Genomic DNA, 17,133 nt, shown 5'->3' with positions numbered 1-17,133 from the left:
GTTGGAAGGCTCTCTCACTGGCCAAACCTGGCAGTATCAAAATAAATAATAATGGCAATAATAGATTAATACCTAGTGAATAAAAAAGAAACAACTGATGAGTCCACGCTGATTTAAAAAAAAAAAAAAACAACTGGGGAGAAAGCAAAATACTTCTCTATAGAAGAATGTCAAATAATAAACAGATGGGATGATGGAATTAGAAAATCATCATTTTGCAACTATCACAGTAATAACTGATTCAGGCAAAATTTATCTGTGGATGCTTTAACTGCTGAGTGAAAGTTTGATGAGGAATGAGATATTTACATAGTCTCAAAGTACCTCCCCACAAGACACTTATCAATTAGAAGGAAAAAAACAGTAAACTTACAGTAGCAGCACAGCTTTAACCAAGTAATCAAATTTAACATCACCAATAATAAAAGACACAAAGTACATGTGTCCTCCATACAATACAATGAGACATCATCATTCTGTAGCCCTATCAGTAAAATATAACCTGAAGCTAAACATGAAGAATCAGAAGAAAAATCTAAACTGGGATCCATTATACAAAATAACCAGCCTAAACTCTTTAAAAATATCAAGGTTGGGCTTCCCTGGTGGCGCAGTGGTTGAGAGTCTGCCTGCTAATGCAGGGGACACGGGTTCGAGCCCTGGTCTGGGAAGATCCCACGTGCCGCAGAGCAGCTAGGCCCATGAGCCACAATTACTGAGCCTGCGCGTCTGGAGCCTGCGCTCCGCAACAAGACAGGCTGCCATAGTGAGAGGCCCGCGCACAGCGATGAAGAGTGGCCCCCGCTTGCCACAACTAGAGAAAGCCCTCGCACAGAAACGAAGACCCAACACAGCCATAAATAAATAAATAAATAAATAAAAATTAAAAATGTCAAGGTCAAGAAAAACAGAGAAAGGTTGGGGATCTATTCTAAACAAAAGAAACTTAAATTCTCTGCATGGTCTTGTCTAGGAGAAAAAAATAGCTATGTAAAGTATACTAGAACAATTAAGAATTCTGTATATGGACTGTGAATTAAACAGTATTGGTAATATTAAATATCTTGATTTTGATAACTATACTGTAGTTATAAGAGACTGTCCTTGTTCTTAGGAAATACACACTGAAGTACTTAAAGGTAAAGGAAAAAAAGACCCCCAGATTTTTAAATAGAAATTGAGTAATAAATTAGCAAATGAGGCAAAATGTTAACAATTGGTGGTGAATCTGGATAAAGTGTATATGGGACCTCTCTATTTTTGCAATGTTGCTCCAAGTTAAAAAAAAGTTTCAAGAAGAAAAAAAAATCACTGTACTGCAGTTTAAAGGATGGACCCATAAAGTGAGAGGTAGTGAGCAAAAGTACACAGGAATGAGATCAGAAACAGAAAATTCTTAGAAGTCTTGAGTCTTCTAAGAATATGTATGTAGAATAATATTAAGTGGTAATTTCTAAAAGTTTTAGGTTTCTCTGTTACAGAATGAGGGGGTGGTACTAGGACTTCGTAGCTCTAAACCTAGATGTCTGTGAGCTTGTTCTATCATTTCATGCCCTATTCTACCATTTCATTACTTGACTTTTTTCAAAGCTCAACACTTTCTGGAGAAGAAGGAGAAAAAACTGCATAAATCTTTCATGTGCAAACAAACCATAATTATGGATGAGGATAAAAGTTTCAGAGAACTTTCTTAATAAGGTTTAAAATGGTAGAACTAAAAATGCATCACAAAAACTTTAGGAATTATCTCAACAATGATTTCTAGATACCTTTTATAAATTATGTTTAATATTACCATCTATTAAATGTAAAATTATTTAATTTTTTTCTCTAAAATTTATCCCCTCACCATTGAGGACAGTGAGGCTTACAAATGCATTTGCTACACATAACAACCTTATAATGCTTTCCTACTTAATTTCAAAATATTGAAGGTACTGACAAAAAGAAGCAAAAGAAACTAGGTTCAAGACAATCTGCAATGTTGCAAGCGTTATGCTTAGAAACTATCTTGCTAGTTCACAGAACAGTCCTCTTAGGTAAAAAATTATTATTCCCATTTTGCACGCTAAGTAACTACAGTTAAGCAAAGATGACCAAACCACAGTCCCTGCCATCATGGAGCCCAACATCCTAGATAGATTAAAAAACAGAAGTGTCCACTGGAATGCAATATGAAGTACTAGGTACAGAAGCAGTCTGGACAACCTTAAGACTTCATCTCATTGTTTTGAATGCTATATAGTTGCTATGGTCTGCAAATTTGTGTCCCTGCAAAATTCCTATGTTGAAATCCTAACCCCACAAATTAAGAGGTGGGGCTTTTGAGAGGTGATTAGGTCATGAGGGGCAGAACCCTCAGGAATGGGATTAGTGCCTTACAAAAGAGGCTCCAGAGAGATCCCTTGCCTCTTCCACCATGTGAGGACAAAGTGAGAAGTCACCAACCATGCAACAGGAAGAGGGCCTCACTAGAACTCAACTATGCTGGCTCGCCTTGATCTTGGACTTCCCAGCCTCCAGAACTGTGAGAAATAAATTTCTGTTGTTTATGCTACCCAGTCTGTGGTGTTTTGTTATAGCAGCCCTAATGGACTAAAACAATAGTCTTCGTGTCTTGACATTACACTGCCTTTGAAAAAAACGGCGACACTGGCAACCTTAAGGTTGTATGTCTACACCTCAATATCTGAGTCTATCTAACCGTTACACAACTGCCAAATAATACTAGTTAATGCAAGCACAAAACCCTGAACATTCTCACTACACATACTTTTCCATAAAGAAAAAGATCTACTTATCCCTACACTACCACTTATGAATTTAGTTTCTCTTAAAAAAAAAAAAAAATTCTCCTAAATCCCACAGCAATTCACAGACGTAAAAAAAATTACATCTAGCTTTGGGATAAAATCTTTTTCAATTGTACTTTTGAATAGTGAACAAATTTAAGATTAATTTATAGGTGAGTCTCTAAATGACAGAGATCACAAAATAATTAAATGACATTCTGGCTGCACATGGAAAACAAAATCTATTATGTGAATATAGAAAACAACCAAAGGAAGATTTTTTTTTTAAACTTCTATTTCTGAAGTAGTTCGGCCATTTACAAACTCTGGGCAAAATTGTATACAAGTAGGTCTTAAGTGGAAAGAAATCAGATAACATAAGTAGTATTATTTCATAATAAGGGAGGGAGGGAGGGAGGCAGGGAGGGAGGGAGGCGGGAATTATCTCAACAACGACTATACATTTACTTCAGGTTGAAGCAGACATCGGAAGGAAAAATACTAAATTATTTGCCTAGATATTCAGGCAAATATTCACTTTAAGTCCCTGCCATAAAGTGCTTTTCTTTAAGGTAGATTAAAAAAAAGCTCTTAGTTCAAAAGTAAGACTAGAGTTTTAAAAAATACAAAATAAACACTAGATCAAATATAAAGTTTATTTAAATCTATTCAAATTTTTAAAATAGTCTACCTGAATCATCCTGGGCTTCATGAGTTTCACCATCATCTGTTACCTCTAATTCTTTCACAAAATTTGAGGGAAACAGTCCCAACTTGTTGTTCAGGGTTCCACTCCACCAGCCTTCTTCTACCTGAAAGAGTTCACAACTCAAAGATAATAAAAATTTCTCTGAAGTTTTCACTTCTCCCACAGAAAAACTGAGCTATAGAAGTAAATGAGCACAAAGTTAGTGATGCAAAATAACCCCTTTAAATCTACAAGAAAACACAAAGGGAAAAAATATATTTTGAGTAGATTAAATCTGTGTGGATTGGATTAATCATATATGGGATTAGTCATATATCAATAGCACTTTGCAACACTTAACAACGAGAATTTATGATCAACTGTAATCCGTGAAGCAAGTAATTTTCATGAAAGTATCAGATAACCAAGAATAATGTATCAACAGCAACAAGGAGAGAGCTCTCTTCTGGAATGTCGCTGCTTTAAACACTGTGGAGCCTCTGTCTGTAGTTATGACAAACATCATTTAAGCATTTGGAAACTTCTGATTTGGAAAAAGTTTTATGAATATAAGAATATAACTTCCTAAATGGCATAAAAAATTACTAAGTAATTTATCTATTTTACCTGAACAGTGAATCTTAACCCAAGTATGAAAAAGAATCACTTATTTTTAAAAGTCCAGATGTCAGGCTCTACTGAACACTCCCTCCCAACCCCAACCAGAAATACTTCTCAGGAACCAAACTCCTCAGAAAAATGTTTACATTCACAAATAATGAGGCTTATTATTATTTAATAATAAGTTATTTATGAAGTTATTTAATAATATTAATAACTTTAAAAATGTATAATTTCTTCTAAGGATGCTAAGAGGTCTTAATAAGTAAAAATAATTTTTTAAAGAGTAAACTATTTACTATCAAAATTCACTTGACAGCAGTACATGCAATATCATAGCTAGAAAAAGCTCTTTTTTCTGTTTAAAATATTAAAAAAAATTTTTTCATCTCATCACAGTTACAAAGGAAACTTTAATAAGTTATTCATCCAACAGGCACTATGTACAAGTCATGGTGTTAACTGATAGGAAAATATTCAAATTTGCACATGAGACATCTCTGTCTTTGAATAAAACAATCTGAAGAAGAAAACAAACAATAAGCAGATAGTTACAATACAATGTGAGAGGTATTATAACAAAAGTGTGAACAAAATGCTGTAGGAGCACAAAGGAAAGGCATATACGAATCAAAAAATGCTCCCCTAAAAGGAAATAACAAAAGAGCTGGACAGTTAAGGCTAAATGAGAGTTTACCAGACACAAAGCATGTGAAAAATGTGGTACCATAAAAATGAAGGACTTATTAACGGAATATATAGCTGAAATGCGAGGTGCCTAGAATACATGCTATTTAAGAGAGAAATAGAAGGCAGTAAATATGAAGAGTTTAGAATTTTTAGCAGACTTAAGGAGGCACCAAAGGATTGAGAGTTCTTCAAACCAGGTGTGATGGAAATACGTAGACCAAACTGGAACAGGTACAACAAAGAGAATGTCAAACTGTTAACTACACCTGGAATCCCAAATTGACAGCAATTGGGTAGTTAGGGTAAATAACTCTATAAAATTCCTATTAATTAAGGAATTCTTAAAAGGCAGGGTAGTATAGTGGTAGAGAGCACCGACTCAAAAACAAATTGTGTGGGTTCGGATTCTGGTGCTCTGCACGCCAGGCATATGAACTTGCGCAAAAATACCTGAAACAAGATCACCTAACCCACATGCTCATCTACATGTAATCTTGACAGTCCTCCCACCGATTAAGTGGCAGGCTTTGTCCCCACCCCCTTCAATCTTGCTGGCTTATGACTTTTCTTGTAACCAACAGAATGTGGTGAAAGTGATACTATCACTTCCAAGGTTGGATTATAAAAGGCTATCACTGTGTTCACTGAAATGCTTACACTTAGAGCCCTGAACTGCCATGTCAAAAGTCCTACTATCCTGAGACACCTTAGAGCCCAATACAGTGAGAAAGCTAAGCCAAATGGAGAGGCTACATAATGGCTTTCCATAGGGAGTCCTGGTCTTTGAGGCTTCTAGACACTAGACATGTCAGTGAAGGAGCCTTCCTATGATTCTACCAGTACCCAACTTTGAACCTTTCCAGTTGAGGCCCCCAGACATCACATAACAGAGATAAGCCATCCCTCTGTGCCCTATCTGAATTCTGGACCCACACCACTAACAAACCTAATGAAACAGTTGTTCTTTGCCACAAAATTTAGAATGGCATGTCATGCAGCAACAGTAGATAAGCCAATCACTTATCTCTGCGATTCAATCTCTTGTTTGTAAAATAGGAGTAAAAATTCCTATCTCCTTAGGTTGTTTAGAAACTTATAGGAAATAATAAGTGTGAAACACTTAGAATGGTGCTTCAGACATAATATAGGCTTGATAAACACTATTATTATTTCCACCTGGTAGAAATAAACCAGAACTGCCTTTTGTCTAAACACATTGGAGTTTAACATAAACAAGAGATAAATTACATATTAGCACACAAAATCAATCTCAGTGGCAACACATGATATCAAAACATATACTTTGAAAATGGCATCTTTAGCTGCTAAATAAAACTTTAATATTTCTTTAATGGTTAAAGCAGAGACATGAAAAGTTATTTTTTAAAATATTTTAAAATCTCATTCTAAGATATTAAGATGATGGAAAGTGCTTTTGGGTTAATATTTGAATGTGATAACTCAATCAAGACAAAGCTTTTTAAAACATTCTGCTTTTGTATACCTTTGCTGTGCAAAAGGTAAAAATCCTTCTATTTTTATGGCTTGTGCCTAAAGTGAATTAAGAATCAAAGAAAAGGTTTATATTCTTAGCTACTTAGATTATATTAATTTTAGCTAAAAAAAACTTATTTTATTCTTAAAGTCAACAGATACAAATTCAGTACACAAATATGAGGCATAGCAAGGATGAATAAAGCTTTATTTCTACAGATAAGACAGCCTTACTTTAAGTCAATAAAGATCCATTTTAAAGTCTGTATCTTAAAATTTAAAAAAAAATGAAACTGGAAAAATAAATTTAACAAATTAGTATTCTTACAAAGCATTTTTCTAATCCCCAGAGCATCAATTCCAATTGCTGCTTTATCTCTAAAACACGTTTTTGCCTTACCTCTTCGCTAATATCAATAGTATCTCCCACTTTGAGCTCCAGTTCATCCTCATTTTGTGGAATGTATTCAAAGAGAACTTTACACTGACGCTTCTTGGTCTCTAAAGGAGGTAACATACAAAAATTAAGAAAAATCATGAAAACAAACAGTAGCACATTTATTTACATACTATGCTTATCGTCATAGGATTTGCATGTATGAATAAAAACAGTACGTGGAAACACTCTCAACAGCTAACCACAATCTACTCTGGCTGGCTTTCCACCTTGTCCCCACGCTACAATCTCTTCATCCTAAAATAAATTCACACCAACTACAAATAAGGTGGGCTCCCAGCAGTGAAATCTATTTATGTATCTGATCCCACTGATTATACAAAGGTAAAATATCCACTGCTAATTTTGAGACTGAAAACAGAGACAATAAAAGACACTGTTGGCACAACAAATTTATCACAGCCAAATCCTCCAAGCCAGCGATTTTCAGACTACTTCCTGATCAAAGCTACGGATACTTTAAATGCACTAATTTAAGAGTAGCTGTGTCAAAAAAAAAAAAAAAAAGACAAAATGCACAAATCTAAAATGTATTTTATCTTCTTTAAGCTCTATTTTCTGACATAAAAATCAAACTCAGGTGAAGGTAAAAATAATTTTACTTTAGCTTTTCAAACAAGCTTTATTTATTCAGACAAGTAATGTTTAGGAAATGTAGGCCTTTAAAAAATGTAACAATTCTTTTTAATGAGTATGAGTCTCTTTTTAAATGATTTAAAGTGAAGAAAGAGTATTAATTAGCCCTCCCGCCCCCAAGCATATATATCAATTAGCTTTGAGCAACCTAGTTATATTTTTTTTCTGTGAAAACACTGAAATTTTATTGATATACTGCAAAAGACATTCACACCAAAATTTACTAAGTATGTGAGCAATTTTAGAAGCATAGAGACGAAAGTACTTTTACCATGCATTTCAGAAATTTCCCCAAAACGTGAAATCAGTACATATTAATAGTACAGAACAAAAAAAGTAATTCGTAATTGTTTACATTTCACAAGCCAGTGTCCTATGTCTTACAAAATGCTATTCAGAACTTCAAATAATAGTAAATGTAAATGTCTGAAAAAAGAAATTGAAATTTAAACATGCACCCTCCTCTGCCCAATACTTTCATTTAAGCTGTTAGTGAACCACACGAGAGAATCAGTATCATATCTTCTCTGAGAGCAGGTCCCCCACCATTTGTACGTGGGCAACACACATTTGTGCAGCTCTTTTGCTTGCTATTATTATGTGCTATGTTTTACGAAAGAGACAATACAACCGAGCACACACTGCAGGTGGCCAACAATCTCAGGGAAAGCCAGTGCAGCTCAGGAGGCCTGGCCGCCGAGCCAAAGCCCTCCACAGTGGAAGCAAAAGCTGTATCTACAGAAATGGACACCGGATGAGGACATTAAAAGAGCTTTGCAGAATCAGAACCTTTGCCAGCAAAGACACCAGAACTTCACACTTCCCAAAGAGCCTGCCCTATTTAGCCAAGAAAAAGGAAAATCACTCCCCGTACACTTCATGTGCCAATCGGACACCTGCCAGTTAACCCACGGGAGTCACGGCAGCGGCAAGGATGCGCTCCTGGCAGCTGTCCAGGCTGGATGCCGCGACCTCCCACAGAGGACAGCGGCCTGACCCCGCCCAGCAGCGCTCGGGGCCCCTGAGGCCAGGTGAGGCCCCACAAGGAGCTGAACGTCTTATTTTACAGATGAGGAAACTGAGAGCCAGAGGGTGATCCACGCCTGCTCACGGGACACGACAGTTGACAACAGTTTACCTCTCATTTAGGTGGCAGTTTACACCTGGGACATACACAAACTTGGGCACCTGTGCTTTCTGATGTATAAAAAGAATAAAGATCTTGGGGGCAGTCCTGACAGTCATGTCCTACCAATGCTCTTTTCCACTTAACCTAGTTATAGTTTAATCAAAAGCTTTGTTTTTGTTGTTTTTCCTTTCACACTAGCATAATTCTCCAGAGTGTCTTCTTCCAAAATAGTGTGCAAAATTATCTGCAAAGGAATTTTTCATTTTTCAAAGGAAAATCCACATTGGATGAAAACATCTAAACAGCCCCTACTATTGCTACAAAATGTGAGTCATTTATTTAAAAAAGAAAAAGTTTTCATATGATTCCATATTTTTGTATGGTTCACTCATAAGTTAAGGTGAGTGCCTGTATTAAACTTATCTATTAATTGGCAGCACAATTAAAGGAATTTGGAGATTCTTCACATTTCAAATGGCACATACAATGTCTACCCATACATATTGGTCAATAAATTATTACTGAATTTCTAAAATGTATCAGAACCTTTACTAAGCAGAAAAGAAAATGCATGTAAGAGTAGAACTGTCAATAAAAGGATACGCGAAATTCAATTTTTAAAAATAACTATAACGAGTATTTTCTTAAGTAACCTCCATATAGCTTTTCGGATCTACAAAGAAATTAATGATAAAGTTTTTTTTTAAATCAGTATTTTATGAGTAAAGCCATTAACAAGGAAGAGGATAAGAAAGTACAACAAAGACAGGGACATATTTTCGTCTTTTATGTACCAGTACCACTCCAAGTCCTTCGCAAACATCTCCCACACAAAAGGTCATAAAAACTTGTTATACATATCATTTTACCAGTGAGAAACAGGAACTCAGCAGTAATTGTCCAAGACTGCAAGAAAGAGGCAAAACTAGAAGACACCCACTTCTGACTCCTAAGCCTTTTATCTTCCCACTGTATCAGGCTGTCTGATACAGATTAGAGTGCTTTAACAAAGCTCATGCACTCTAGTCACATTGGATCCTTACTCCCTGAAAATACCATGGACTTACTTATCTCCATGGGTCTTCCAAGGGCTGCAATTCTAACTAGAATAGAATGCCATACTCCCCAATCTTTACGTAAATGATATGTCCTACCTAAAGAAGAGCTTAAATACACCTTGCTCAATGACTCCAGTATAGAACTGCCCTTTCATTTGAATCTTAACTGCACATTATATATATATATCTCTAGTATGGTTCTTAATAGTATAAAGCACTGTAATAATAATTACAAACATTTATTGAGCACTCCTTATAATATTTACTTAACGTGTTAATACCTCTAAAACTCTATGAGGTATAATCATTACTATCACCCCTGTGTTACAGTAACTTGATGTTTTCCTCTGTTAAACTGTGAGTTTTGAATAATTATCCATACCTAGCTTTATTTGGCAGATTTGACTGTCCACACTAACATTGCTCTTATGGTCTTCATACCCACAGGTATTATGGTATTCAACACATAAATGTCAAATAACTTCAGAAAAACCTTTTAGAAATATTTTATATTTTTTGAAAAACAAAACCAAATTGTGTGAAATTACACACTAAAGTGACCTTCCTTGTTGTTTCTATTAAAACAGAAAATCCTGTATTTTCAAATGTAGGTCATCAAAAATGGCAAGTATTTCATGGTTCTAAAAAATAGATCTAAATATTCAGATCAAACAGAGTTCTTAAATTGTGGAACTATTTCTTATTGAAGAATATTGTTTTAATTTTTCCAGCAAATGCTAAAATAAAAAGCATACCACACTCAGAAGCTGGGAGGTTGAATGCTGAAATTTCAGAGATAGCAACAAAAAGATTTCTGATCCATTTTTGGTTCCATTTGGTTCTGGAAAGTATATCTTCAGATTTTATTATAGCATTTAAAATTTTCTAATACAAAAAAAAATTTTTTAATCAATTTTGTTCTCCAGTAAGCAAAGATAATCATCAAGAGTTAAGAAACATTAAGACTGAGCCATTTGCTACATGGTTGAATCTTCTTTAAAATTTTTTTCTTATCCTCAGCAATAAAAAAATCATATTACTTAGGCTATTAAGTGAAAAATTCAAGCTATTCAAGATTCTAGCTATACTGCTGAGATATACCACTTAAGATAATCAAAATCTTAGAAAACATTATCGTCACCATCACGAATAAAAAATACTCATGTGCTTAGCGATGAGGTATCATGTCTACAACATACCTTCAACTGATTTAGTTTAAAAATCTATTTATACATGTATATAGAGATAAAGCCAATATAACGAAATGTTAACAGCCAGCTTAGGTGAAGAATATACCATGTTTAGTGTACAATTATTATTTCAACTTTTCTGTAAGATTTTAAGTTTTTCAAAATAAAATCAAAACACCCTACCCCATTCATTTGAGAGGCCACAGCTGGGGAGGAGTCAGTTGAGTGAGTCGTTTCCCCTTATAAGTCAGAATATTTTAATGTCAAAGAGCAGAGCCTGAAATAATATGTCCCCCCCCCTTTTTAATGTCTGCTGTAAAGATGTATAGTCAGTGACCATATTTTGATGATATTCAGAACTTTCATTATCTTCTTCAAAAATGACTCAAAATTGGGAGGCATGCTATCAACTGTTCTCTGAGAATGAAACACTGTGTAGATTAGCATTTTAGTCAACTAATTTTTCATGTATCATTTCTTTCTGTATAACTACTAGTGATCTATCAGTATCAATCTAAATGTATCTTTTACATTCAAAATAATTATTAACTAGATGAAAAATCACTTCTGTAGCATGAGTTCCCACTAATAAGGAATACAAAGTTACAAGCACTGATGTCTTCCCTCACACATGCCATGAGTAGATTCATAACTGGCATCAATTTTTTTCCAAATGTAAAGTGAAATATCTACTAATATTCCACACTGTATGTTATATAGAATTGTGATGTTGAAAGATGTCATTTCTTTAGTGCAAGTAAACTACTCTACACCATTATTTTTGTGCCTGATTTTACAAGGGTCTCAACAGTAATGTCATTTGTACATGTTTTTGCTATGAGAAGCGTAAATTGGTTCTTTTCTGTAACTTTAGCAACTTATTGCAATCAACTTTGTCCTGGAAAATATTCTGTGCTCACTCTAGCTTAACTAGACACATGCTTAACTTACACACAATAGCAAAAGTTTCAATGGTTTTGTGACTAGACTTTGCAAAAAGGCCAACACTTTTTGGCTTTGGAGACTAGAGAAAAATAGCTAACAATTCCAGTCTCCAGATATCTATCATACTATCTATTTGAACTTCTCCTTTTAGTTGCTTAGACAAAATTCAACACACATGCAGATGCACCTGTCTTGGCACACAAAGATTTGAACTGAACCTTCACAATGCAGGCTTTATCATTACCAACCTTTAAAATGGTTTGGTTTTTTTTTTTTAATATTAATGGTATTGATTAAAAGGGTATATACTACTATTTAACATTACAATGAACAGCTTCTGAATAACTGATCTATTCCATAAATTAAGGATATGATTCAAACTAACAGTAACAACGACAAAAAAAAATCTGATAAAAAAAAAAAACATTAGCTGCTTTTCCTGGAAAAGTAATCTGAAAGCAAAAACAACCTGCATCCTGTTTTAAATGCTAGCTAGCACCAAATGACCAATTTAGTCTTTGCAGCACATGTACTTAAAAACAAATTATGGAGGATCCTTAGGAAAAAGCCTAAGCCTCCTGGCACCAACTATATAATGGTTTCTCCTTCTTACAGGAAAATGAATTATGACCAGGGTTCTCAAGGAAGGTAAAATTTAGAGTCCTTTCCCATTAGGAGACAAAATAACCTTGACGTCCTTTGTCCAGCCTCTACTTAAGATGAAATTTGTCCCTTTATAGCTCAGTAAAGCTAAAGAAAGTAGTAAATAAGTTTTATAACAGAGGTCATAAATAACCCTTTTGTGGGTCTAAAATTCTCCTTGTGCATAGAAATTCTATATAGAGATTCACCTGTAGGATGTGGAAATACTCTGTTATCTATCCCCCAATCTCCAAACAGAGTTAAAGAATCGAAGACAACTAGAACTAGTAAACTGTCCACCTTCAGGCAGTAGGCTGAAAGCAGTATGGGTAATATCTAAATATTGTTTGTACATTGCATTTACTGTGAAACAAAGAACACGTATAACCCTTTATTGGTCTGTCTCAGTGTCATGAAACCTGTTTTTTATGAAAATCTGTTTTCATTTTATGAAAATAATCAAAGGGTGATATAACCCAGAAAGTGGACGTTTCCCCAAATTCATAGACAGTAGCATAGAAAGTAACAGGTTGAGATATGAGGAGACTATAAAAATCATAAATAGTCTTACATTTGTGAAATGTATGTAAACAAAATTTCTTTATATTATAGAGTACTTGGTACATAAGGCATTTTAGTACCAACATCAAGCACAAGGGACCACAACATCAAAGACACTGATCGAAGATAAATGTGGTTAAATACTCATTTATAACTTATTAAATCAAATTGAACATAGTAGTCAGACTTCAGTCTCTCAAGGGGCTTCAGGTTTACTATGTTAAAACACTATCCGCTCCCATAAATGTAGTACTTCTTTGTATATGTTTAATGCTTTTTTGAGTAACAGTCTTTCCAAGACTAAGTTTTTGAGAACAGCAATATTACCAGTCTTTTTTTCTTACAACTTTCTCACCAGCAGTAAAATAAAACTCAAGAGTTTAAGTGATCTAAGGTTGTAAGACAGATCAAACTCATGTCTGATTTCAAACATGGTGTTCTCTCTCTATGCTAAACTGTTCTCTTAACATACTTACACTGAATACTTAAAAAGCACTCTGCTGGGCCAGCCACCTTGGAAAACTGAATGTACATGTTCAGATGGCTAACCACTAAAGAAAACGTTTTATCAAATGCTTGCCTCTATACTGCTTAAGGATGAGCAGACATCTTAGCATCCCATTAAATAAATGGTATTGAAGTAAATTTAAGGCAAAGTGTTAACTATTTAATAGAGTGTGTTAAGACTAATAAGAAAACAATGCCTTATATCTTAATTTACAATCCCTACAGACGGCTGTCAGCAGCTCATGCTGGATTACCAGATGAAGACTGAATACATGGGCCAATAACTAGTAACATGAGAATAAGCAGGAAGTTTTTGTAGTCTGCTACAAAAGGTTGAGCTAATTTTTCTTACTATAACTTATGGACTGTTACAAAACAACATTCTATTTTGATTTAAATAAATAGGAAAAAAATTATTTACATACTCTTCTTAATGTTTTTGGTTTGTGGATGTGGCTGAATTCCTCCGGCTAGAAGTCCATAGGTGCTTATTCGTTGTACAAGACTTGCTACATTCCCTTGCCTTTCCCGTTTGATGGGCAAATTGTCATCCTTGGATTCTGTCTCTCTCTTTATTTCCTACAAAAGGGGAAATCAGCAAATAGGCAAATTAAGTTGTATTTTATTAAATTCTCAAATGTAAAATACCAAAACCAGGTACAGTGATTATTATATAAAACATAATATCAACAGTTTTCAACCTTTTTCTCTGCCCACACATATCTAAAGAATATCACACACTTTGGTAACAATGACTTATTAGGAGTTTAAGTCTCATCAGAACTAGAGATAGAGGTAAAGAAAGTGAGGCTGAAACACCACCTCTATCCCAACACACAAAGAAATCCTGCAATCATAAACAAACAATAAGACAAACAATAATTCTAAGTCAGGGTGGGCAAACTTTTTCTATAATGGGCCAGATAGTAAAATATTTTAGGATTTGCAAGCCATACAATCTCTGTTGCAACAATGAACTCTGCCATTTGTAGTGCAAAAGCAGTCATATACTTAAATGAATGAACAGAGCTATGCTCCAACAAAATTTTATTTATGAACACTAAAATTTCAATTTCATATGATTTTTTACATGTCATTAAATACTGTTCTTCATTCGAATTTTTCCAACTATTTGTATAATTCTTAGCTAGCATTCTCAGCTCATGGACACTATAAAAACAGGTGGTGGTTAGATTTGGCCCATGGGCTGTAGTTTGATAAACCCTAAGTCATAGGTCTAACAGAAGATAGGTGAATCTTCATGAAAAGAAGTATGAAGTTTTATTGGAAGACATAAAAGAAGACATATGAAAGAGAAATCATGCCATGTTCAGTAATTGAAAACTCATTATCATAAAGATAGCATTTTCCCCTAAAACTGATGCAATGCAACTAAATAAATATATCACAGATTTGGGAGAGCAATTAAATAAACTGGTTCTAAATTTGTAGAGAAGAACAAAAGACCAAGAACAGCCAAAATACTTCAGTGAAAAGAAAGTGAGGGGACTTTTTTTTTTTAACTAAGATATAAAGAAAAACTATATGATACTATAAATTAGTGTGTACTGGCATAAAAACAGACATACTGATAATGAAACAAAATAAGGAGTCCATAAACAGACAAACTTGATTTACAACAGGCAAAAAGCGAGGGGAAAAAACTGAATCTTAAAATACATGGTGCTTATAATGCTCCACATTTAGGGAGCAGGGGATGAAACTGGATTCCTACTGCACACATTTGATACTAAAATTAACAGTTTCTGTTCATTAAAAGTAACCACTGAAAAGAAAGTAAATCACTAACCAGCAGGTATTTTTCACATATAAAGTTAACAAAGAATCTGAATCTCCAGGTGTTTATGTCTACTGCAATGTTAACTAGTTGTTACTCTCCCGCTGGTAGGATTTCAGATTACTTTGACTTCTTTATACTGTTCAGAAGTGTTTGATGTTTGCTTTGTTTGTGTTTTTTAACAAGGCATATCATTTTGCAAACAGAAAAAAAGTTTTCCATTTTGGGAAAACTGTTAAGTTGATGAAAAACTGTGAAAATTATTAAAGTACAAATCATAGAAGACACACAAAACATTTCACACTATAGTGACTGCTTCATTTTTATTGGTAATGTACTTAAGGAAGAACACTTCAATTTGCTATTAATACATGACACACCATATGAAAACCTCATGGTTTTCAGACTGTACTAAATATTTTTCAATCTAATGAAAATATGAAATCTATGTAAAAACTGGTAGTTACAACCTCAACATGCCAAGGAGTATTCATTTTGGATTCTCCTGAACATCTCATGAGCCACCTACGTTTTATTTATTTATTTTTTTAAACATCTTTATTGGAGTATAATTGCTTTACAATGTTGTGTTAGTTTCTGCCGTACAGCAAAGTGAATCAGCTATATGTACACATATATCCCCAAATCCCTTCCCTCTTGTGTCTCCCACCCTCCCTATCCCACCCCTCTAGGTGGTCACAAAGCACCGAGCTGATCTCCCTGTGCTATGTGGCTGCTTCCCACTAGCTATCTGTTTTACATTTGGTAGTGTATATATGACCATGCCACTCTCTCACTTCGTCCCAGCTTACCCTTCCCCCTCCCCATGTCCTCAAGTCCATTCTCTATGTCTGCGTCTTTATTCCTGTCCTGCCCCTAGGTTCTTCAGAAACTTTTTCTTTTTTTTAGATTCCATATAAATGTGTTAGAATACAGTATTTGTTTTTCTCTTTCTGACTTACTTCACTCTGATGACAGACTCTAGGTCCATCCACCTCACTACAAATGACTCAATTCCATTTCTTTTTATGGCTGAGTAATATTCCATTGTATATATGTGCCACATCTTCTTTATCCATTCATCTGTCGATGGACACTTAGGTTGCTTCCATGTCCTGGCTATTGTAAATAGAGCTGCAATGAACATTGTGGTACTTGACTCTTTTTGAATTATGGTTTTCTCAGGGTATATGCCCTCTTGCCCTGTTGGTGGGAATGTAAAGTGATACAACCACCATGGAGAACAGTATGGAGGTTCCTTAAAAAACTAAAAATAGAACTACCATAAGGCCCAGCAATCCCACTACTGGGCTACCTACATTTTAAAAAGATAAAATAAAAACTAAAAAAGCTGAAAGCTATTGTTGGTACAGGAGACCAAGAACTTGGCTTGATATTCAAATCTTATTCCTCTAGGAAAAGAATTCCAATCTGAGCAAATGTGAGACAGCAGACAGGTTCAAGAGACAGACGACCTGGGTATAAATCTTGGTTCTATCCTGTTCGCTAGCTAAATAACTAGATATTTGTGTTATCTTTTAATAAAAATTAACCACATAAACAAGTATGATATATTAAGACAATGACAATGTCTCCCGCTTCTAAAAATATTAATTTACAACATATTGCTCAAGCTCTAGAAACATTTTGAGGACCTTCAATATTCACTGAGACATAATCAAATCCATGAATATTAGGTATAATAAATCTTCTGAGGACAAAAAACACACAAGGGGAAGGAAAACAAAATAAAAATACATACAGTCTACACTGAATAGGGAAAACTCAGGTTTACAGCCTTCCAAATACATAGTGCCAACTAAGATGTTACCAAAAGTATCAAGCGACTTTCAGCTCTAAGCAAAATTACAAATAAGGTAAAGTCTGCTTTAGGCTCCACCCCCTCCACCTCTGGAACTTCTCCC

General features: G+C 34.7%; 1 protein-coding gene across 3 annotated transcripts in view; it reads right to left on the bottom strand.

The window, feature by feature from the left end:
- Positions 1-17,133, bottom strand: part of CD2AP (CD2 associated protein) — a 113,692-nt gene that overhangs the window by 50,522 nt on the left and 46,037 nt on the right. For all 3 annotated transcript variants that reach the window (XM_057555136.1, XM_057555134.1, XM_057555135.1), the window contains exons 3-5: positions 13,836-13,989; positions 6,686-6,786; positions 3,484-3,604 (exon numbers count right to left, since the gene is read on the bottom strand). In XM_057555136.1, coding sequence (XP_057411119.1) covers positions 3,484-3,604; positions 6,686-6,786; positions 13,836-13,989 — 376 coding nt within the window. The remainder of the gene's footprint in view (positions 1-3,483; positions 3,605-6,685; positions 6,787-13,835; positions 13,990-17,133) is intronic.

This window comes from Balaenoptera acutorostrata, chromosome 10, assembly GCF_949987535.1.
Source record: "Balaenoptera acutorostrata chromosome 10, mBalAcu1.1, whole genome shotgun sequence".
Lineage (NCBI taxonomy): Eukaryota > Metazoa > Chordata > Mammalia > Artiodactyla > Balaenopteridae > Balaenoptera > Balaenoptera acutorostrata.
Note: the sequence above shows the minus strand (reverse complement) of the source record. Positions and strands in the feature narration are given on the sequence as shown.